The following is a 24,380-nucleotide window of genomic DNA, read 5'->3' on the forward strand; positions in this document are numbered from 1 at the left end:
AGAGTGGATGGGCCCTGCCATCCTGGATCAAACCACAAGCTTGGGAAAGTCACTCATTCATTTGCGACCCCAGGTTCTCTGTCAGTAAAACTATAGCTGCACCCATGTGACACGGTCCCTGTGGTATAGGCAGACACTGAGAAAACTGGGACTCAGAACTAACCAGTGGAGGAACTGGCCTAGGAGCTGGTTTTGTGAGGCTCCAGAGCTTAGGTGCTCGGCACCCTGACCCCTGGGCTCTGCTGTCCATCTGGGGTGCTGAGATGACTGGGCAGACCCTCAGCAAGGGGCCCTGGGTCTGAGAGGAACGGGAGGAGAACCGGCAGTGCTGCAGAAGATGGACCGCGCGAGTGCTGAGGCAGGGGAGTCAGGCCCATCTTTTCTTCTGCTGCCAGCAGACCTACCTGACCCTGGCGAGCCGCAGAGCAGAGCTGAAAGCCCTCAAGTAAACAAGATGGTGCTGCACAGGGCCAGGCCACGGCTGGCCCAGGGGCAGAGGCTGCCAGAGGGAGGTGAGAGAAGGTGGTCCTGTGGCCCTTCTATGTATCTTCCATTTCAGAAAGATGACATAGGCCATGGCAACCTCTCCCCAGGGCTCATGCATCTGCCGAAGGTCTCTGCTCCAGTCTGTACACTCTACTGCAGGCAACAGTTTCCAGTGGAGATCTGACTGCATCACTTCCCTGGGGCCTTGTAAACACCTAGGCTTTATCTCCTCACCTCCATGTTCCATGAAGACCCATCCATAGCAGACCTGTTGTTCCAGCCATATTGAACTCCCCTTGGTCACTCCCTGTGGTTTCCTGCTTCTTTGCCTTGTTCTTTGTGCTGTTTTCTCAGCTACCCCCATCTCCCTGCTTGTCCAGAGGTCTCACTCAGCTCCAGTGTAGGCTCCTGCATGCAGTCTTCCGTGAGCTCCAGTATACATGAGGTACCCTTCCACTCAGCTCTTACAGCCCCTGGTGCTCACTCCAGGATACCCTTTGCCTACCCATTTTGGAATTCATCAGGGTGCTCTGTCCCTCTGTAGACGTTGAGCTCCTTGAGGGCAAGGACCTGGTCCTTGGAACGTGTTCTGTGAACCACACATGCTCTTATCCCTGAGTTTTACAAAATAGTGGGAGGCACCATGGTTACCTGAGAAACCTTGGCCACATAAGCTATGGCCCATCTCTTGAGTTCTTCTGCATGGGGCCGTGTGCCTTTGGCCTGGGTACCTCAAGCTCCAGCTGGAGGGCCCCCATCTTGCTCCTCTTTAGGGGTTACAGGTAGCCAGGATTCAGGCTGAGGCAGTATTGTGAGGATAGAGAACAGAGACAGCATCTGTTTCGCCTGACCCTTCTCTAGATCTCTGGTTGGAGGGTGGGCGAGGCAGCAACTGCTTTTCCACATACCTCGCAGCTGTTCATCCCCTCCAGGGTCCCCCTTCCACTCCCTGGGGCACATAGGCAGAGTTGGTGTTTATGCGGTAAAAGCCCCACGAGCGCATGGAATGTGTCACCTCTGAGGCATAGGGAGCAGCTTGAACGGTTACAATGTGATCCCCCAGTGAGATTTCCCTTTGTCTTGGTTTGCCAAGGCTAGCGGAGGGACAGAGACCCACAGAAGTCAGGCTGACAAATGACCCATCCCCAGCTGCACCTCTGCTCTAGCCGCCAGTTCTCCCTGCTCTCTGCCACCTTCCCCTCCCCCTTCCCTCGACATCCAGGGGCCTGCAAGAGGTGATGCCCGCTTTACTGTCCCTTCAGCTGCTCCTCCCCTAGTTACCAGGAGTCCCCAGTCTCCTTATGTTTTTAGGAAGACCCAGGACTCTCCAGTATTCCGCCCCATAGAGGCCTTCCTATGTGGTCCAGGACACCCTCAGATTTCCAGAGTGTTGGAGCTGACAGGATGCTGCTGATACAGGGGCTTGTAAATTTTCCTTCATATTAGAATCACCTAGGGAGCTTTACAAAGAATCTCAATGCCCAGGCCTCAGCCCAGCTCATAATTCAAAGCAAACTTTTTGTTTGGTTTTGTTCTGACTTTAAGCTTCCGGGTTGTGAGTCAGTTCGTTGACCCATCTATACCAGTGCCATTTTTTAATGAAAATTTTAAGACATGCCAAAAGGTTATGAAGAAGAATGTCTAAATCCAGCTTTGAAAAAAGAATAGTACCAAGAGAGTTGAAGTCCCTTTACCCCAGAGGTTCGGAGATTGTTCCTTAGAGTTTTAGGAACTCTGGGGAGCTGTCTGAGGGGCCATCTCAGGGTGATGGCTGGGTGGGGGCAGAGTGGGTTAGGTTCCGGCCTTTCCCCTTGTTTCACCCAAAACAGCTCCAAGTTTATTCTGCTTTGTACACTGAGGTTCTGTAAGTAGTTTCATTGGGAAAAGGGTTTAAAAGTCACTTCATTACACCCTCACTAGTCTGTCTTCTACCCTCTCTGAGGTAGTGGTCATTCTGTAGTCGTTGGAAGAGTCTTGTGGTGGAGCTCAGCAGATGAGGGCTGTGGTCCTGGCTCTCCATCCGCTCGTAGGTCCCAGGTCCCCTTGGCAAAGTCAGACCTCTCCGAACTCCAGGTGAGACATCAAGTGAGATAAATGAGTGTGAGAGGGCTTTATAAACTGCAATGTTCTGTCCAGTGTAAGGGGGTTCTGTTTCCAGGCAGTGTGGTTACTAGGCTTGTATACAGAGTGCAGGAGTTGCTTGGGCTTTTGACTATACTCACCCACTGTGCTTTCTTGTGCCCTGTGTGGTTGGGGTCTGTGGGGTGTGTAAGAGACTGATAACCTCAGTTTTAAGGCTTTTTTTTTCTGTATTTCATTGATGCTTTAGACACTTTCTAAAAATATAATTTTAATATCTCCAGATTTGGGATGCAGTCAGTGGCATGACAGTTTAATTGGCATCTTTTTTAATAGTACATAAAATAGCAGCCATCTTTGAACCTGAAGTATCTTATTAGAGTCACTGAAATGCCATCATTGTTAACTTTTGATTCTTCTTCCTCTTCTCCATGAGAGTCACTCTCCTGGTAGAGAAAAGCCATATGGAAAAACTTCTACTAAACTTTAGCATATAGTCTCTTCCTGACACTCCATTCTCTCTCTCTTCCCTGCCAGCATCCAGCCAGGCCAGGCAAACTTTCAGCTTCCTGATCTGAGGGAGCCCCCTTTGTTGAGCTATCTCTTGGGGCAGAGTTTCATGGGGCAACAGAAAGGAGATGGAGTGCACCTACATAGGGAGGCCCACTGTGCCAGCTGACAGGGAGGGAGCCAGACAAGCCAGGCCAGCCACCCCCAACAGCTCTGGTTTCTTTATTTCCCAACCAGAGCCTGGCCAGACGGCTCAGCCTGCTTCCCTGGGGATCTCTGGGGCTGCTCATTGCCAGAGATGAGCAGGGTGTGGGGGTGTGTGTGCAGGGGAAAGGAGTGAAGCCTGTCCTGAACTCCCTGGGTTGATGTAAGCAGTTGTCTGGCCCATAAAGAGGAAGACAATGACTTCCTCACCTCCTCCAGCAAGGTGGAAGAAGGGTTAGGTGGTGGGCCTTTCAAGGAAAAGCAGCACCTTGGCAGCACCTAGGGTAGCCTAAGCCATGGACATTCACTGCAATTGGAAATTGCCTCCAACCTTCCCTCAGTCCTGGCAGCCACTCTAATTAAACTTGGCCCTTGTAGTCTTGAGGCCAGGCTCTTCCAGAAAGGGAAGGAGTGTCTGCAGTGAGATCCAGGGATAATTGGACACAGGAAGCAGTTTTTGGACATTTCCCCCACCCCGCTGAGAGAGCTTAGCAAGACATGATCAGCCTGGATTACAGCTGCCCTCATGTAACTGGGTTAAAGTGGTGGCCTACTTAGGCCCCTCCTGCAGTGGCCTCCTTCAAAGCTGATGAGGCCGATTAGGGGGTTATTTCTGAGCCCTAGTTGTGTACCCAGAAGCCTGGGGGTAGTCCTCCTTTGACAAGAAAGACAATAACTAAGGCTGGACAGCCAAAGGCAGAATCTGCCCTGCCCATAGGAGAGCAGTGCTGTCAGACCTCATGTGTTCTTGGAAAAGAAGGAATCCAATGACGTCAAGTCTAAGTCCTTGGATTTTGAATTTCAAAAACCAAGCCAACCAATTTTCAGGGAAAGAACTTGTACTATGTTTTTGCCATCTTTAGACCTAGAGAGAGATGGTGGAGAGTCAAAATGAAGTCTGCAGTCATAGTTGCTAGCCTCTACTTAGTAGGTTCTGTGCATTTGAGGGAGATTGCTGTTTAGCCCAAGCCTCAGTTTGCTCATCTGTAAAATGGCAATAATAGTAATAACTATTTCCTAGAGTAGGTGTGAAGATTGAATAGATAAGACACTTAACACAGTGCCTGGCACATTGTAAGCACTACTTCCATAAATGTTAGATGCCATTATTGCTACCATTACCACCATGATTGCCACCACCATTCTCACCATCATCTCCATCTTCATCAAGACAGCAGGGTAAATGATAAAAAGCTGTCTCTCAACCCTGACAAACTCAGTTTGAATCCTGGCTCTGCCACTTTGTAGCTAGGTGGCCTTGGATAACTGGTAACTTCTTTGATCTAGATTCTATAAAGTGGGCAATTCATAAGGCTGTTTGAAAAATGTATAATATGGTCCTTTTTATACAGTAAGCACTTCATAAATATTGGCTATTGTAGTTATTAAAAAGGGGCTGATCAAGGTCAGTGGTTACCAAGAGTTGGGGGGAGGCATGAATATGTGAAGCACCAAGATTTCTAGGACAGTGAATCTACTCTCTATGATACTATAATGGTAGATATATTTGTCAAAACCCACAGAATATACAGCATCAAGAGTGAATCCTAATGTCAACTCTGGACTTTGGTATCAATATAGGTTCATCAGTCAACAAATGTACCACTGTGGTGTGGGATATTGATAGTAGGAGAGGCTATGTGTGTATGAGGTAGAGGACGTGGGGCAGGCAATATATGGGGAGTTCAGTGTACTTTTTGCTCTGCTTTGCTGTGAACCTAAAACTGCTCTGAAATTATAGTCTATTTAAAAGGAAAAGAAAGTTGATCAAACTAGATTGCTATATAAATTTAGAATGTTAACTCTATCCCCATGGTAACCACTAAGAAAATAAAAGATACAGAAAAGGAAATGAAGAGGGAATCAACATGGTACACTAGAAAAAAGTCCATCAAACACAAATGAAAACTGTATTGGAGGAATTGAGGAAAAAGAGATGTGACATTTGGAAAACAAATAGCACAGTGGCAGGGAAAAAAAGTTCTTCATTATCAGTAATCACTTTAAATGTAAATGGGTTAAACTCACCAATTAAGACAGATATTGGAAAAATGAATTTTTTTCTTTTTTTTTGGCAAATGAATCTTAAAAAGACATGATCTAACTATATGCTGTCCAGGGGGTTCTGGCAATGAGTTGATGAGCCAACTCATTGGAAACGATTGATGCTGGGAAAGATTGAGGGCAATAGGAGAACAGAGCTGCCGAGGACGAGATGGTTAGATAGCATCACCAACTCAATGGAATGAATTTGAGCAAACTCTGGGAGATAGTGGAAGACAGAGGAGCCTGGCATGCTGCAGTCCATGGGGTCACAAAGAGTCAGACATGACTTAGTGACTGAATGACATCCACTATATGCTGATTACAGGGGACTCAATTTAGATCCAGAGAGATTTAAAGTGAAAGAATGGAAAAAGATATTTAATGCAAATAATAACCAAAAGAAAGTGGAGGTGGATACAAAATACCAGGTAAAAAAAATTTTAAGTGAAAAATTTTTACAAGAGACAATATTATCCTTTTATTGATAAACGGGTCAATTCATCAAGAAGATATAACCAGTATATTCATACATACCAAACAAGAGATATAACAAGTATATTCATATAAACCAAACAAGAGAGCTCCATAAGATATGAAGGAAAATTGACAGAACTGTCCATTTGAGAGAAATAGTTCTACAATAATAGGTGGAGACTACTGTATTCCACTTTATTTTTTTTTCCATTTATTTTTATTAGTTGGAGGCTAATTACTTTACATCATTACAGTAGTTTTTGTTATACATTGAAATGAATTAGCCATGGATTTACATGTATTCCCCATCCCAGTCCCCCCTCCCACCTCCCTCTCCACCCAATCCCTCTGGGTCTTCCCAGTGCACCAGGCCCGAGCACTTATCTCATGTACCCAACCTGGGCTGGTTATCTGTTTCACCCTAGATAATATACATGTTTCAATGTTGTTCTCTTCAAACATCCCACCCCCGCCTTCTCCCAGAGTCCACAAGTCTGTTCTATACATCTGAGTCTCTTTTTCTGTTTTGCATATAGGGTTATCGTTACCATCTTTCTAAAGTTCATATATATGTGTTAGTATACTGTAATGGTCTTTATCTTTCTGGCTTACTTCGCTCTGTATAATGGGCTCCAGTTTCATCCATCTCATTAGAACTGATTCAAATGAATTCTTTTTAATGGCTGAGTAATATTCCATGGTGTATATGTACCACAGCTTCCTCATCCATCCGTCTGCATGGATGGGCATCTGGGTTGCTTACATGTCCTGGCTATTACAAACAGTGCTGCGATGAACATTGGGGTGCACGTGTCTCTTTCAGATCTGGTTTCCTTGGTGTGTATGCCCAGAAGTGGGATTGCTGGGTCATATGGCACTTCTATTTCCAGCTTTTTAAGAAATCTCCACACTGTATTCCACTTTAAATAATGGGTAAAATTTAGATAATGCATATGTAAAGAATAGAAGACTTCAACAGCACTATAAACCAATTAGACCTAAGAGACATATACAGAATACTCTACCCAGCAAGAGCAGAACATGCATTCTTCTCAAGTGTACATGGAACATTCTCCAGGATAGATCATATATTAGGTCATAAAGCAATTATCAATAAATTTTAAAAGATTGGGATTATAGAAAGTATCTTATCTGACCAAATAGAATGAAGTTAGAAATCCAAAGTAGAAGGAAAACTGATAATATTGCAAATATGTGGAAATCAAACAACACACTAAAATAACCAATGGGCTAAAGAAGAAATCACTAAGGAAATTAGAAAATGCTTTGGGATGAATGAAAATGGAAGTACAATGTACCCAATTTTTAAAATTTCTTCATATATTTCTTGCAATATGCTTTTTAATTTTTATTATTAATTTTATTGGAGTATGGTTGATTTACAATGTCATATTTCAGCAGTACAGCAAAATGAGCTATTTATGCTTAAACATATATCCTTTCTTTTTTTAGATTCTGTTGGGAACAGAATCATTACAGCAGTATTGAGGTCATTACGGAGTATTGAGTAGTGTTCCCTATGCTATACAATATCTATTTTATATATTGTAGTGTGTATATGTCAATCCCAATTTCCCCAAAGCACCACAACTTCTGGTATACAGTGGAAGCAGTTTCCAAACACCTGTATTAAAAAGGAATTTCTGAAATCAACATCCTAACTTTATACCTTGAGGAACTAGAAAAAGAGCAAACTACACCTAAAGCCAACAGAAGGAAATAAATAATAAAGGTTAGTTAGAGCAGAGTTAATTGAAATAAAATAGGAAAAAACAGAATCAATGAAACCAATAGTTCTTTTAAAAAATCAATGAAATTGATAAACCTTTAGCTAGACTCATTAAGAAAAAAAGACAACTAAAATTCAAAGTAAAAGCAGAGATGTTACTACCAACCTTACAAAAATTAAAAGGATTATAAGAAAATACTATAAGCAGTTGTATGCCAACAAATTAGTCTCAATGAAATGGAAAAGTTGCTAGAAACATGGAAATTACCAAAACTGACTCAAGGAGAAATTTAATAATCTCTATATATTAATAATAATATAATCTCTACAAGTAAAGAGATTGAATCAGTAATCAAAAACCTCCCCACCAAACCCAGACTTCATCGGTGAATTCTACCAAACATTTAAAATTTAAATGTTAATCCTATTCAAACTCTTTCAAAAAAACAGAAGAGGAAGGAATACTTCCTAACATATTCTATAATGCCAGCATTACCCTAATACCAAAGCAAGACAAAGATACCACAAGAAAATCACAAACCAGTATCCTTATAACATAGATACAAAAATCCTCCACAAAATACCAGCAAACCAAACCCAACAATGCTTTGAGAGGATCACACACCATGACAAAGTGGAATTTACCCCAGGAATGTGAGAGTTCAACATAAGAAAATCAACTATGGCAGTACACTATGTAGGAAAGTTAACTCAAAATAGATCAACAACCTAAATATAAGAGCTAAAACTATTAGAAGAAAACAGGGCTATATTTTTATGACCTAGGATTTGGCAATGGATTCTTAGATTTGTCACCAAAAACAAGAGCAACAAAATTAAAAATAGATAAATTAGACTTAATAAGAATTTAAAAAGTGTGTCCATCAAAGGTCATTAAGAATGTGAAAAAACCTACAGAATGGGAGAAAATATTTTCAAATCATATATCTGTAAGTGTTTAATATCCTGAATATATAACAAACTCTTAAAACTTACCATAAACAACTAAACAACACAACTAAAAATTGGGCAAAGGACTCAAATAGACATTTCTCCAGTGAAGATTACAAATGACCAATAAGCACATGAAGAGGTGTTCAACATCACTGGTCATTAAGGAAATTCAGGTCAAAACCACAAATGAGATACTACTTCATACACACTAGAATGGCTATGGTAAAGATAATAACAGGTATTGGTGAGGATGCGGAGAAATTGGAACCTTCATACTGGTGGGAATGTAAAATGGTACAGTCACTGTGGAAAATAGTTTGTTTCTCAAAAAGTTAAACAAATTACCACATGATCCAGCAATTCTATCCTTAAGTATCTACCCAAGAGAAATGAAAACCTGTGTCCACACAGAAAACTTAAGACACACATTTGTAGCAGCATTATTTGTAAGTGCCAAATGACTGAAACAGCCCAAATGTCCATCAGTGGACATTGGATAAACAAATTGTGGTCTATACATACAATGAAATAGTATTCAGCCATCAAAAGGAATGAAGTACTGAAAACATGCAGCAACTTGAATGAACTTTTGAAAATATTATACTAAGTAAAAGAAGCCAGTGACAAAAGGTCACATGTTGAATGACTCCATTTATATGATATGTCCGGAATAAGCAAATTCAGTGAGACAGATTAGTGGTTACTTAGGTGATGGTCAAGGGAGAAAGGGGAATGACCCCTTAATAGAGATGGAGTGTTTTATGGAGTGATGAAAAAATTGTAAAACCAGAGAGAGCTGGTGGTTGTACAACACTGCAAAGACACTAAAACCACTGAACTGTACACTTTCAAGTGGCTCATTGTGTTTTGTGGATTTTACTTTAATTTTAAAAAAGTCAACAAAAGGAGGTGAAAAGAATGAAATTTCTTTTAAACTCTCAACTGCCCTGTGCACCCTGCTTGCGGGACTCACTGGATAACTTTCCCAAGAGCAAATGTATTGCCTGCACTTTACCAGCCTAGGGCTGACCTTTATCAATTTCTATTTGACCTTCTTCAAGGCCACAGATTCTCCTGGAGTGGTACAAAGCAAAATGGGGAAGGAGGGGCCCAATGAGGACCATGTACCCTGCAGGAGCAATCCCAGCCTTTTTGAATGACTGGATTGACCCGGTGTTCCTCTTTTCGACCCCATCATTCATGAGCGCCATAGACCACATAGGCTAGGCAAGGTAAACAAGAACCATGTCACTAACCACAATTCTGGGAAAGGGGCCACTGCTGAGACCTATGCCAGCAGGGTGGCAATGTCTCCATGCAGAGTTCCTGGAATTCATTTGACTGTTTGGAGTAGAGAAAGTTTAGGGAAATGTTTGTGTTACACTAGTACTGTCCTTTCAACAAGATGGGGATTTCCTACTCTTTCCAATCCAAGACCCCCTTTCTGGCTCTGCCAGGCTATGTGGGCGTGGGGATCTTGATTGGCCCAGCCAGCTGTCTGGCCCACCCGTCTCCTATGCTGATATGCACAAATCCATTTACACATATTAACACATATGCTAACCTTGGATCATTCCAGAATATTGAGATGAAAATGCTAGTTGGATGACAAGTGACAAGAGCAACTCCTAGTTTCAAATCTGCCTGGTGTTCAGGCAATGGCTGTGACTCTCCGCAGCTTCCTGTCAGTTAAGATGTGATTTAAACATTCTATTGTGTACCAGTTGTGTTTCCTGTTTTACAATATCCAAATTTAAGACTGCCTTCCTGCCCTTTCTGTGTAGCGGGTGATTCAGAAAGTGACTCTGATTTCCCTCTCTGGGTGGGTTTCCCTCACTATCTTATCTCTCCTCCTGCCCCATGAATGGATTTTTCCATTAGCTGACGTGCTGGGAACTTTCTTCTGGCCTCAAGGCAGCCTCATAGAGCAAACAGCCTAGTTCTCTCTCTCCTGGTCATGGGAAGGTTCTGATGCCTTCCAGAGGACAGCTTTGCAGTAAAAAACAAAAACAAAAAACAAAACTTTGAGACACCAAATGCCATTCTGCATGTACATAGACCTGTTTCTTATATAGTCATGTAATTTCTCGCCCAACCACCTTGGCATTCCTGCTAGGGAGCAAGACAGCCTCACTGTGAGAACAAAGCATGTCCTCCACTCAAGGAACCATGACAGTGCCTGGTTTCTGGGTGGTCTCTACTGCTGATACATTGGAGGGCCAAAGAAATGCCATTTCCCAACAAGGCTGCCACAACTCTCCTCTAATGCCACGGTGCGGTGGGAGCCATTTAGAGAAACCCTATAAAGCCAGCCCAGTATCACCTGGGCCCCAGTCAATGACTTTTGCCAGCTGGAACACACTTATATGCTGCTCACAACTCTTAGCCCAGAGTGGACTGTTAATTTGTCTTACAAAATGATACTATCTTTATTCTGTAACCAAGCACATTGCCCTGCCTCTGGGGGGACAGGCACTCAGTAAATATTGATGGATCACGTTGAGCCTGACATTTGGGAGGAAAAGGCCAAAATGGAAAAGGAGATGAAATGACGCTTTGCCAAAGGCTCTCAAAATAACTGGGCATGTTGGGATGGCAGCAGTGGTTTTCAGATTGTCCCACAGGACCTGGCATTCTGTTGGAACTGATTGAAGTTTCCATAAACATTTGATTCAAGAAAAGTGTGTCTTTAAATGTATAATATTGAAACACTAATACAAACTGAAAAAAAAACCCACCTAACTAAAACATCCATAATGTGTTACATTCAGAATGGCAATTAAGACCACCAGTGGGTCAGCAGGAACCATCAAGTTGACACATTATGTTCAAACCTCTGGCAAGATGCCAAACTTCTTGCAGGCCTTCCTTGTCAGGTCTGGTTCAGAAGGCTGTGACTGCACTGGGGTTTTATAATTTAGGCCAATGTGTACTCACTTTCATAAAACTATACACAATACTACCTCTTCTGTTTGCAAATCAAGACCTTGTTGCTGCTGTACGGCCAAAACAATACAGAAATCAATGGAGCCCTGAGACTCTGTCATCTGTCACCCCAATTACAAATTTTTATAGTCGCCCAAACAGCCTCGTCATTCTCATTAACTTTCTGAGCATACATTTAACTGGTATACATTTGTACTTTAAAACAATGAAATACTGTTTTTAATCTCATACTTGTAACTTAATGAGGTACCAGCTAAGATTCTGGTTAAAAAGCAAAGAGTTTCTTCCAGCATGGAGGGAGACTAAAGGCTGAACAAATTACCAGCCCCTTGTGACTTGGCTGTGTCCTTTTAGAGAGGGAGTAGGCACTCAAGGACAGCAGGGCACTTGTGAGCACAGAGGCCTGTAATGCAGACACCGCCCAGTGCTCCTGTCTTAGTGCATCTTAAAGCTAACCTCTGTTGCTAACCTCTGTCGAGCTAATCTGTCAGGATGGAAATCTGCAAGCTTAGGCCAGTGTTCATTTATGTAAAGCACATGCCCTCTACCAGCCCTCTGGGTGGGTCCGTTGAAACCATTTGAGAGGCATAGTCCATATACTCGGAACATAGTAAGGGTCATTTTAAGTCATAGTGATAACTAAGTTATTGGGATGAAGAGGTAAACTGGTTTGGGTCCTAAGGCAGTTTTTTCTGATTCTTGAAAAGATTTCTTCCAACAGGCTTGGGGTTTGGAACAGGGGATTGTGTCATGGGTTAAAGGGATCAAGGAAGTCCTCTGAATGTAGTAGCCAAAGCAGTGTATCCAGGGCGTGCCTCAGTTGCATCCTTCCATTCAGCTATTCCTCCAGCAGGGGAAAAGCCTGGACAGACAGATGGGAAGCCATCAGAGCTTGGCCAAAACCCACACTTGTCTTAGCTCCTGCGGTTAAAGAGCTGCACAAAGTGGGAGAAGCCACGGTCTGAAAACAGTTGTCATTCACTGGGCTCTCCTGAGTGGCAGCTCTGAATCCAGGTGTGATTTTTCCCACAGCAGACTTCCTCCCAGTTCACAGTATGGGACCCCCTGGATATGATAGTATTTTCCATCAACAGAGAGGAACTGCCCACATTCCACACAGTCACACTTGCCCTCTGAAGCAGTGGAGCAATTTAAAAGGTGCCCAGTGGGGCATGAAGTCTAAAGAGGGGAAGTGCTGAAACTCTGGGAAGAATTTAGGTAGGTGGAGTGTGATTACTGAAGTTGAAATCTGTCCAGACCACTGAGTTAACCACTAATGCTATAAAAAAAAAAGAATGCTGTGGGCTCATTAAATTACTTCATTCTACCTGAACCTATTAATATCATCTAAATCATTAAAAAAATCCTGTGTACCATTAAACATGAATGATGAAACTGGCTCTGAGCAGATGGCTGCCTTAATGGAGCACTATTCCAAACCACAATAGTCCTCTAGAGCCAAGATGGCTGTTTTTAGCCACTGTGATTGACGTGAGCACATGTCATCAAATTCACACAGGGAGTGGGGCTTTGGGGCAATGAAACAGAAAACTGTCCTGCATATATTCATTAGCAATTAATCCTGAAATATGCATTATGAAACTGAGACAGCAAATGATTTAGAAAGAGCCAGAGGTATTTCAGCAATGTCCTTGATGGCCTTTATGCAGAGAAAGAGATAAGGCAACAGCTGATAGAGGTAGGACACCAAGAGATCCCTTGCTTGATGTGGGCTCCTATCTGGCCCTTGGATGGCAGGAGCACTAGTTACCTTGCCTGATATGCAGATGTTTTCCCCAAGCTCAAGTGGCAAATAGGGTTCATCTCATATCACTTTGGAACTGGAAAACTGGTAATAAGTTTACATATGTGATGTACCCTGATGATTGTGCTAGATGGCACTGCTACTATGCCCTACCAGCTCCCAAAGAGGAAGACCCAGTAATACACTGATCTGGAAGAAATTGGGAACGGGCTTAAGAAGAGCCATGCTGCCACTGGAATTCAAATCTGATGCTTGCCTCAGATCTGTGGCCAGGGCAGACTGCCCAATTAAGGCTAGACTGTATCAGCAGGCCAGGATTTAGGGCTGGGCACAAGAATGTCATAGGTAACACACATGGTAGGGAACAGCTGTAAGCAGATGAGATTTCCCAAGTGCCAGATTGGAAAGAAATCTATATCAGTTCCTAAGTATATTATTTCCCAGGTGGAGCAGTGGTAAAGAATCTGCCTGCCAATGCAGGAGACGCAAGAGACACAGATTGATCCCTGAGTTTGGAAGATTCCCTAGAGGAGGAAATGGCAACCCGCTCCAGTATTCTTGCCTGGAAAATTCTATGGACAGAGGAGTCTGGTGGTTACAGTCCATGGGGTCACAAAGAGTTGGATATGACTGAGCAAACGACAGCCTGCACACATATTATTTCAGCGGCTTCAACTGTTAGCTTTTAGTTAAGGAGTACCCACGAGGCCCAAATCCTCTGGTGAGGCAGGTTAAAGAAAGAAACCACAAATGGAAATTCAGTTTTAACATTTTATTGGGTAAATGATTTTAAAGGTAATAACAATAGTGTCAAAACTACTACAATATCTTTCCACAGCCATACCTTACAGACCCACGTAAACCTTCTCATTTTTCTTTTTCTTCATTTATAATATTTTAAAGCCATACATGTCATATAAAATGCCCATTTCCAACAGTTTCTTCAAACTATTAAGCAATTAAATGTGGAAGGAAGGAGGATCTAGTTATACTTGAAGGGGCTGCAGATAATTGGTGATGTCTTACTGTAATCAAAAAACAGGGTACTAAGAAAGGGAGGACGAGAGAGCTACTCCAGGTAGCTTTGCTCATTACAAGTCTCACCACTGCATCACCAAGAACTCATTATGCTGGTGACTGATTCAAAGTAATTTTGGGGAACATATAAAACACTAAAATAACTTAGAAACTAGATCCAAATATTTCAAAAGTAATCAACTTTCATATACAAAAACAGTCAGAGGTGGTTACAAAAGTTTGTTTTCTCAGTGCGTCTATGTACCAGCGCAGTTACTGGGTCCAGAGCAAAATAAAAGGTTTATTTTCTTCTGAAACAGTAATAAAAAACAAGGAAAACATATCTTTGTATATAAAGGATCAATGCTGGTCTTAAGAATAATGTAATCAGAAACCCTTAAATCGAGAGGCACACAATGGGTTTCCGCTCTTAAAAAATAAAAGGAAAGTCACCAGTTTATTTCAATGGAGGAGGTGCTCACACCCCTCAAATAAACTTAATTCAATTTAACATCACTAGCAAAAATCACTTAGAAACTGTACAAAAATAAAAAAGTTAACACATTTAATCCTGCAAGGTTTTTGTAAGGACTGGAAGGCAGGCTTTTGGAGCAGCATTTGGGCATGGCTGGGGGCTTCTTTGGTTTGATCTAACACACAGAAGAGATGGAACCTATTCCAGGTGACAGTTTCGAATTTCCTGCACATTTGAAGACATGAAAAGAGGCCAGTATACAAACTTCCGGTGTGCTGGGCATTGGGGTTGTATGCAGTGGACTGAAAATCTTATAACTGCTTTAAGAGCGGTGGGGGGTGGGGTGGTGGGTAAAGAGCAAGCCTTGCACTTCCTCCATTAATCACACCGGCCTCTCATGATAGGGGAGACGGGCAGGGCAGTAGCACATTCTCCTACAGTCAGAAGGCCACTTAATGGGAGAAGGGGGAGGGGCAATTGTTCTTTTAGAATCTGGTACCTGGCTGACCTTGTTTAAGAACAAGAGAACCCTTCCAGAAATGGAAGCCTTTTGCTACATACCAAAGTAAAATACGTACTATTTTCCAAGAGGAAAAAAAATACCCAGTTGCATTTGAAAAACAGAAAACATAAATGGAACTAATTAACATTTAAAAGGGGGGCTATGTAAACTTTGTGCTACTCAAATGAAGTTCAAGTATTACTTCTGAGCTGTTTAGAGATCGCTGAACTTATACAATATTCTGGTGATAAGAGTGCAATTCACATTTGTGTTTCTGAACAAATAAACCACAACTGGCTAGAACACAACCTGTGCAATTAGAATCTTCGTCTGAGTTAAAAACACATGCTACATATTTCAACATGTTCAAAGTTAATTCAAACCACATATTTAACAGCTTTGCAATATACGACAAAGGTGAAAGGGTCTAGCATTTGTTTGAAGCACACCATTACAAGTTTGTATAACACCTTTTACACTACAAAATCTTTTAGTCAACAGCTACTTAGACACAACAAATGCACTGTGCATTAATTTGAATACAAAAGGAGACAAAACTATCCTTTTCCCCCAAGCCACGGTGGGAAATATTGCTGACCTCGTCCTCTGAAGCCTGCAGGATGGTTATTTCTTCAGTATAACATTATTACACTGGTAAGAAAATCTGTATAACATCTGCATATATCAAGAATTTTAAAAAATCTTATATGATTTTAGAGTCCGCATGACCAGTCACGTGACCTGCTCAAGATTGATTAGCACCGTTAAATACATTAACACACACATATGTATGTATTGTATACACACTCACATATGCATGTAATAGATCTTTTCTTTAAAAAAAAACTTCTAACCATGAGCTCACCCAGGATGAGGAGCCTGTTGAACTGATGAGATGATGGATAAGATGGATCAATATTGGTCTATTCTGTCTCTCTTCAGTTTGCTTGTTTTATTTACTTTTTTTTGCAGCAGACAATATCATTCAGCTTGTGCTCAGTTTCCCTATAAGGGCAAGAAAAAATTTCCATCAGGTAGCCACTTGTTTTTATACTGAAAGACCAATCTGCTCCAAGATGCTCCCAAGTAGAAATGAAAGGACTCAAAATCCCTTTCTAAAGGCCAACAGCTAGCTTTCTCTAACTAATCTCTAGGTTCAATGGAACTGGCTACCGAGGTTCCATTTCAGGCTAACAACTGGCTTCTTAGTTAAGGCATCACAACTGAAAATGGTTATTTCAACAACAGATGCTGTGGATGAAGGAATACCAAAGAACTTCTGAGAACTCTCATCAAAAATAAAAGCAGTTTGCTTTGCTGCAAGGGCCAGCAGAAGAAATTCAGCCAATTCACCTCACAAACTAGAAAAGGGGTTTCAAATTCTGAACTAGCAGTCTGTTACTTGTCACAGCAACTACATGTATAAGTTATGCCATCTTGATATTCAGTGACATCATGTGGTTTTAGACTCTGTTCTGCACTGTACTTATAGTCATCACTTGAAATCTTTGTTTCCTGTTTGAAAAAAAAATGTTTACATACACACATATATTTATATATGCTTACTACCAAAATATGAAGATAATCTTTCTCCAGAGTCATCTGTCATTTTTCCTGGGGGTATACATACAGACCTCCCATTGACTCGAGGAAGTTCTCTGTGTATACATCATGGGAAAACTAGCGTGCAAATGAGCTGGGCTCTAGCAACTATATCATACCTAAATGCCAACTCCATTTTTGCAGGGGTAAAATAACATCTTCTCAATATAGTAAATGTGTTTCTATCAAAAGTATGTAGTGCAGAAAGAGATTCAAGCGATTTTATAGTATTTCTAAAACTCCAGTATTGTCCCCATGATAAACATGTCTGAAATCATGACATGTATGAACTTTTGTTTCACTAGATTATCATTACCATTTCTTTAAATGGTAGCTAAAATTGTCTCTGGCCAATCATGAGTTATTGAAACCTAAAGCTAACAAATTTAAATTAATATATAATAGAAATGTGTCTCTTTTTGGTTATTTGCTCAAAATAAATTTTTTCAGCTTAAAAAAATACTCAAGAGTAAGCAATTTGTCTAATCTGTTGTTTCACATATATAAACAATAAAATTTTATAAGAATATTTCTCTAAATTGCCTTTTTTCTAACCCCTCTTAATTCCACTTCATTATATTCTTCTCAAAGGCACTAAATTCTGTATCTGCTCTCTTCCTGATATATGCTGCTTTTCAAAATGATTTCTGTAGCATATTTCAAAGGTAGCTTGTACTTTCTTAAAACAGTGTTTCAGTTTGTAAGTTGGTTCTATAAAGTGATGAGGCAGTTTTTTCTATAACTAGCACAATAGGCATAAATGATTTCTCACTCTGTGTGACAAGTCCTATCATGGACCTTCGAATATTCTACACTAGAATGAAAGTTCATATATTTTAACCATGGGAAAAACATATACTTAAGCAGTAAAGACCCACATACTAAGCTCTTGTAGCAAAATGAATTTTAGACAAATTCAAAAGTATACAAATACCTGAATCTGATATGAATTACTCTCAAACATGGCTATCAAAAGTTATCTTACTAAGGAAAACAGAGGAAAAACCTAAATGAAATCCTTAAAAACTGCACAATTTCTTCCATCCACAGTCAAAAGAAGGAAGGAAGAGAAGAAAGAAAGAAGACAGAAAGGAAGGCAAGAAGGACAGAAAGACAAACCTGACTGAAATAGCAAAGCAAAATTCTACATAATATTGTAAGGAAAGAAAACTCCAAAATTAATATATGCTGCAAAAAAAAATCAATGATCTAAAATAATAAAACAGGAGGATCTTCTTAATAAATGCCACTTTCCTACCCGTTACCATGATGATCTTAGTTGACAATGTCAAAGCTTCACCATGGCAACGGAAACTATCATCATAAAATGGTACAGTAAAACAGATAGCTAGACCAAGAAGGGGTAGGGTCTCCTGGGAAGAGGTCTGCAGAGAGGCCCAGTGACTGGTTGTGCGGCTCAGTGTCAGGAATAATGGTTGTATGGTGGAAGGGGATGCCCAATGCCATTTTGGAAATGATGATGCTGGCGATGAGCAAGGTATTCAGCATAGCTCAAGGTCATCTTTTCACTACGGTACCTGAAAGAAAGTTGGAAGAGACAAAGTTAACATCACGAAGTAGGTGATGTGTGAATGTCAGAGCTAGAAGGGATCCTTAGAGATAATTCTTCTATATCAGGAAACAGAGACCTAGAGAGAAGAAGTGACTTGCCCACTGTCACACAGCTAATACATAGCAAAGGTGAGAACAGAACCCAGGAATCCAGAGTCTGAGTCCAGGACTCTGCATTCTACTACTCCTTGTTTAGGGCTTCCTTGGTGGCTCAGATGGTAAAGAATCTGCCTGCAACACAGGAGACCTGGGTTCAATCCCTGGGTTGAGAAGATCCCCTGGAGAAGGAAATGGCAACCCACTCCAGTATTCTTGCCTGGGAAATCCCATGGAGAGAGGAGCCTGGTGGGCTATAGTCCATGGGGTCACAAACAGTCAGACACAACTGAGCGATGAACACTTTCACTCCTCATTTAAATTGTTCTAGAAATTGTATTGCCCTCTCAGCTCCGGTTTGCTAACAGGAAACAGAGGAAAGCCAGTCTATTACTGTCATGTATACATTTCATTCACTTGACTACTTTTTCTTCTGGGATCCTCCATCGGTTTTCTTTTACCATTCCTTTCCTTCTGTCCACAGGTCTCAGGCCTTGCCATTAAGGGAAAACAGTAGCAACACAAAACGTGTCTTGATTGTGGTATCTCAATCCTCTTTCCCCCATCTTTTTCCTTCTTCTTCTTTTCATTGCCACACTTCTCAGAAGAGTCATGTGTTTTCTACCTCTCCATTAGGATACTTCTCACCACTCCCTTTTGGAAGCTCTCTGTGCCTTGCATTCCATAACTTCATACTCCCCTGGTTCTCCCCTTACCTCTTGGACTGCTCCTTATCTCTCTGATCACTCATCCCACCCTTGTGCCTTGTAAGAGTTTCCTACATTTCTCCCTTCAGTTCCTTTGTCCCTATGCTCTGTCCCAGTTCAGTGAACCTTTGCCTCACAGCATCAAGTATGTCGTCTTTACAGATGATCCCAAATCACCACCTCTAGCCATGAGCTCTACACATGTACATTTTCAGTGACCTATTGGACATTTCTATACAGATATCCCAAGAAGCACTTCAAATCCAGAAATCAGTGCATAAATGGAACTCTCCTCAATGTGGTCCATGTCTTGGTCAAAGGGACTGCCTTGGTCCCTTTTACTTAGACGAAAGCCTTCACTTGCTCTTCTTCGCTACTTCTGAATGATGACTAAGTCCTTTTACTTTTTTCCACAATATTTTCTTTTCCTTCCTTTCATGCCATCCCACGGCCACAGCTCTTGTTAAGGCTCCCATTTCACCTTCTTTTGATTGCTGCCACAGATTCTTAGATAATAGAAATGTCTCCTAATTTTCCTGTTTCCAATTCTAATTTTACATTTCAAATCCATCTGTTCAAAACCTGTCTGGTTACTATTGCCTACAGAGTCGAGTTTAAACTTCTTACTCTCTACCTTCTGGGCCATATTTTCGCTGGTGACCACCTTCTCTATGTATACTGATGCTCAGTTCCTTCAGTTCTGTCTTGACTCTGCAACCCCATGGACTGTACCCCACCAGGCTCCTCTGTCCATGGGATTATCCCAGCAAGAATACTGGAGTGGGTTGCCATTTCCTCCTCCAGGGGATCTTCCCAACCCAGGGATCGAACCTGCATCTCCTTACGTCTCCTGCATTGGCAGGTGGATTTTCTACCACTGCACCACTCGGGAAGCCCCTCAGAAAGTTCTCAAGTTAACCCCTTTCCTCCCCCTCTCTCCCCACCTGTCAAATATTCTACTCATTCTAAGAATTCTTATACTCGGCCTCCAATCTACTTCCTCTTTGAAATTTTGTTATCCACAACACCCTCTTGGAATTCCTCTTTCCCTACTCTATGATCTCATACCATCCATCATATTTTGCCTTCTATTAATAATTATTTTTGCACATGCCCTTCTATTCTCCTAGACTGTAACTCCTCAGAGCTGAGAATAGTTCATTTTTAGAGTATAGGCATTCAATGTGGTTTTGCAGAATTAAAAGAAATGAAACAGCAACCCATTTTCCTAAAATGCTTGATACTTTCCTTTTTTAAGTCAGTACCCCTATGAGTCCTTGCAGAAATTCATTCAGCATCTGTGAGTCTAGCTCAGTTGTGTTTTTTTCAGCAAGCTTTCTGTCACTGCCAAGATTCTAAAGTGAAATTCAAATTTGAGGGCTGCTTATCAGGATCCTGGGGTCCTGCTAAGGCATGTCAAGAGCTGGCCAATAAACTCAGGTAACTTTCTTCCATAACGTAGTCTAAAGGCTCAGAAGGTTTGCTTTAAAAAAGCCAGACTAATCACACAGAGCTAAGATGGGAAGGATGGGCTCATACATCATACAGGCTTTACTGTCGAGCAGAGTTCCATTGTATCCACCCTCAGAATGGCCCTGCCATTCATTTCACTCTGTTTCAGAAAAAAAGAAGCAAGTATAGTTAGAGAAAAGATTACACAAGGTTACAGGTATGCACATCAAAATATATCGGTCAGCCCTGCACTAGGCAGTACTTTCTGTACCTGGTCAGTTTTATGGTTTTCCTGAATTCATTAGTAATCGGAGCTTTGTATCCTCCTTTTCTCAGTAAGGAGTCTATAGTCTGAATGTGGTCCCATCCTGCGGAGAGTAGACCAGATAAAATACCAGTCAAGCACATGTAATAAGCACCTTTGGTTAAATACAAAACAACTTTGTAGAGGTCAGCTATCACTGTCACCAACTGCTATCAACCCCTTTGGTCCTAAAAACAGGCACACAGAAGGGCTAAGATTTCACCCTGTGCAAAAGCAGGTATACCATGGCACACCTTCAATTTTAGCTATCCCTGCTGGCTCGCAATACTGGCTTCTTTATCTCAACCACATTCCAAGACACGGAGCCTAAGAGGCCAGCAGTAACTCTTCAGAGGTGTTGCAGTAACAAACTATAAACACTGTATTCTCCTCTAACGGTGACATCTTTAAAAGGGAGGGAAAAGACTCATTGAGCCAACTCAGTAGGACATAGGATTCCCACACTAACTCATGGTAATCACCATTTCTAATGGTATCTTCTGGAGTCAATCATGTGTATCTGTGTGCAGCATTCAAAGGCATTTTTATGGGTTCTGACACAGGATGCACACTCATACTCCAGGCCCTCAAGCTCATGTTTGCTCTACGGAGTCAAAAGAACTACAGAATTAAGAAATTTTCAAAAGTAACCCCAATAAATCTTCAGAGAGCTGCTTTAAAGACTAATAACTTGTTTGGGGGTTTACTATTAAATTTTTCAGTTCTATACCACATTTATATTAAACAGATATGGTGAAACCAAATTACCCATGCTTTCTGATGAGAAGAAAAGCTCCATGAGATAAAGAAGAGATTCATTTCAACTAACATGAAATTATAATTTAGTAGCGGCTAGAAAGACAAGATACTACAGAGTGAAATGTATTTTGTGTTACACTGGTAGTTCCTAAAGCTTTGTGCTATCTATGTAAAGTCAAAAAACATTTGTTGATGAGGAACAAATAAAACACTGTAATAGTTCATTTATTCTCAATGCTCCTAATCTTCACGGGAAACTTAACAGTCTTAATAGTAGCAGAAGGAGTAATGGCAACCACCTAAGATTTGATAATGACAATGAAGTGTGTGGCTGACCATCAAACAAAAGGCTTATTATGCCACAAGGCTATAGCATAGTGGAATATGGGAAAGTGGCACATCAAATTCACAGCAAACCTCTGCCTAAAAGCCCAATTTTTACAAATCTTTCCTTTTTTGAAAGTTTATTTTTTTATGTTTTTGCTGTCAAACTTTAGTACAGAGATTCAACTTCTGTGTAATTCACCAATTTCAGACAGACATTGCAGTGGCAGTGATAGGAGAATAATTTCTTATAATCTGACAGTGATCAGTTATCAGATATAACTGCAAGGTCAAATAGCACATTTTAATTTGTATATTTGTTTAAATTCTTCACCAGATGGTATAAAATAAAGTACAACAATGACCTTGCTCCTTTGCAACCTCCGGTAGATAGGTGGCGGTGCGTTTTGATCCTTTTTCATTGATGAATTCTATTCTAATGCCATGTACACCCACCTGAAAGAAATTGGCAGAAATTGGCAGTTTTATTAGTACAGTTTTCTTCATAGAAAAAAAAAAGAAAAAGTTATAATTTAACTTTCAGAGAATGCAGTTTTTTTTTTCTTTCCCCTTGCTTTTTGGAAGGGCATATCTCTTTTCTTTCCAAAACACTGACTTTGGAGATTGAAGGCCAGTATCATGGCCATGGAGACTGAAGACGTTGATTTACATGTGCCCAACATGCACCACGGAGAAGGCAATGGCAACCCACTCCAGTGTTCTTGCCTGGAGAATCCCATGGACGGAGGAGCCTGGTGGGCTGCCGTCTACGGGGTCGCTAAGAGTCAGACACGACTGAAGCGACTGAGCAGCAGCAGCAGCAGCACGCGCCAGGTTATGTATGCCATTCTCTATGGAACTGGGACCGCCACCTGGGGCTGTGTGTAGAATAAGACAATCAATGGCAAGTGTCCTGCCCCCACGCCCAAACTGTAGCTCATGCCAGTAAGGAACTAGACCAAGGGAACCGACTGTAGAGAGACGGCAAACAATCATCCTGCTTTCAGGGGCAAACACCATTTCAGACTGAGCTCCAGAACTTGTGTGGTGGCTGACTCCCTTCCCAGATTGTCTAGTCTCTTTGAAACCTTGATTAGATATAGATAAACAAACACAGATAAGACAAAAAAATCTAACAATCAGATACTGCATCGTCACCCATTATGTCTAAAAAAAATGTATTTTGGATTGAAGTGTGCCTGTGGCAAACCCTGTCTACAACACTGCTGCCAAATCTAAGAGCAGTAAAATTTCAAATCAAAAGGAATCTGTCCTTTCTGGTCATATGTCACATAGAATAGTGTATAGAGCTAAAGACCATACAAAGTTCTTATATTCTTTATATACATTGATAATGACATTTCAAAGTATAACAAACTACATTCTGCTCTCCCAAATGTATGGCTGCTATAGATCAAGTGTTCCTAGGTGTAGTTTAAGGTTGTCCAGGAGGGAAGATGTTAAGACCAGGTAAACATTTTTACCAGAGAAAGAGGCTTCTTTGCAGAGCAGCTGGTTACATCCATTCATCTGTATGGATGTAAAGGCCTTTTGCTTCTTCTGCACTAAGCCTGAAATTTCTATGTTTCAGGAATAAGAAGTCCTCTGGAAAAGCTATTTTATTTTTTTCCCCAGGTCTTCACACATCCATCCATTAGAACCTGTCAGATCTTCTGAGAAGTTTATGTTTTTTATTAAAGCCTATCTCTGTGGCTATTTTTTCTATCTAATATCAGTATTCTTATGAATATCCTTCTGCTGAAAATGCAATCAGGGCAGCTGTTTAAAAACTAACACAATAAGGCCTCCCATCCCCTGTGGGAAATGACCATGGACAGCTGAGAAGACATATGAGTGCTCAGCTATCAGGCATTTCCAGGATAAAGGACATCTACTAATCTCCCCAGTGCCTGACAAAATATTGAGACAATGACAAATTTGCAACAGTTTCTGTATACTGACTTTCTGATCAGTGACTTTGAAATTTTTTCCTTCAACAATATCAGATCCTTCATAATTTGTTTTTAAAAACATACGGTATAAACAATTTATGCTGCTATCATTCATTGAGGTGAATTCTGCATCTTCAAGTCAATTTATCAAAAACCTGTCATGTTAAAGTTGAAAAGAATTTTGGTGTTTATTAAGGTGTCTCATCAAAACTGTAAGAGAAAGAATGTTTTTCTATCTGTGAGATGAGAATGTTAGATTCAATCAGTACTGTTTAATTGGTCTGGGGTGGGGCTGGGGGCTGCAAAGTTTATCAGAATTTCAAGCAGGTTCATAGGTACAGTTTGTAAAAAGAATAACTCCCCAGGCGATTTTTATTCTGGGTTAACTAGATAACCTCTAATAA

The 24,380-nt window shown here is 41.2% G+C and overlaps 2 protein-coding genes across 4 annotated transcripts in view; one reads left to right on the forward strand and one right to left on the reverse strand.

Moving 5' to 3' along the window:
- Nucleotides 1-24,380, forward strand: part of TMEM164 (transmembrane protein 164) — a 222,642-nt gene that overhangs the window by 174,690 nt on the left and 23,572 nt on the right. The gene's annotated exons all lie outside the window — the stretch shown is intronic.
- The window catches only part of AMMECR1 (AMMECR nuclear protein 1), a 114,150-nt gene continuing 103,741 nt past the window's right edge, over nucleotides 13,972-24,380 (reverse strand). For 2 of the 3 annotated variants that reach the window (XM_070462138.1, XM_020903551.2), the window contains 3 exons: nucleotides 22,390-22,480; nucleotides 20,909-21,005; nucleotides 13,972-18,348 (listed from right to left, as the gene is read on the reverse strand). In XM_070462138.1, coding sequence (XP_070318239.1) covers nucleotides 18,234-18,348; nucleotides 20,909-21,005; nucleotides 22,390-22,480 — 303 coding nt within the window. In that variant the 3' untranslated portion in view covers nucleotides 13,972-18,233. The remainder of the gene's footprint in view (nucleotides 18,349-20,908; nucleotides 21,006-22,389; nucleotides 22,481-24,380) is intronic. The other variant, XM_070462137.1, reaches the window with a different exon arrangement.

Source organism: Odocoileus virginianus, unplaced genomic scaffold, assembly GCF_023699985.2.
Source record: "Odocoileus virginianus isolate 20LAN1187 ecotype Illinois unplaced genomic scaffold, Ovbor_1.2 Unplaced_Scaffold_1, whole genome shotgun sequence".
Lineage (NCBI taxonomy): Eukaryota > Metazoa > Chordata > Mammalia > Artiodactyla > Cervidae > Odocoileus > Odocoileus virginianus.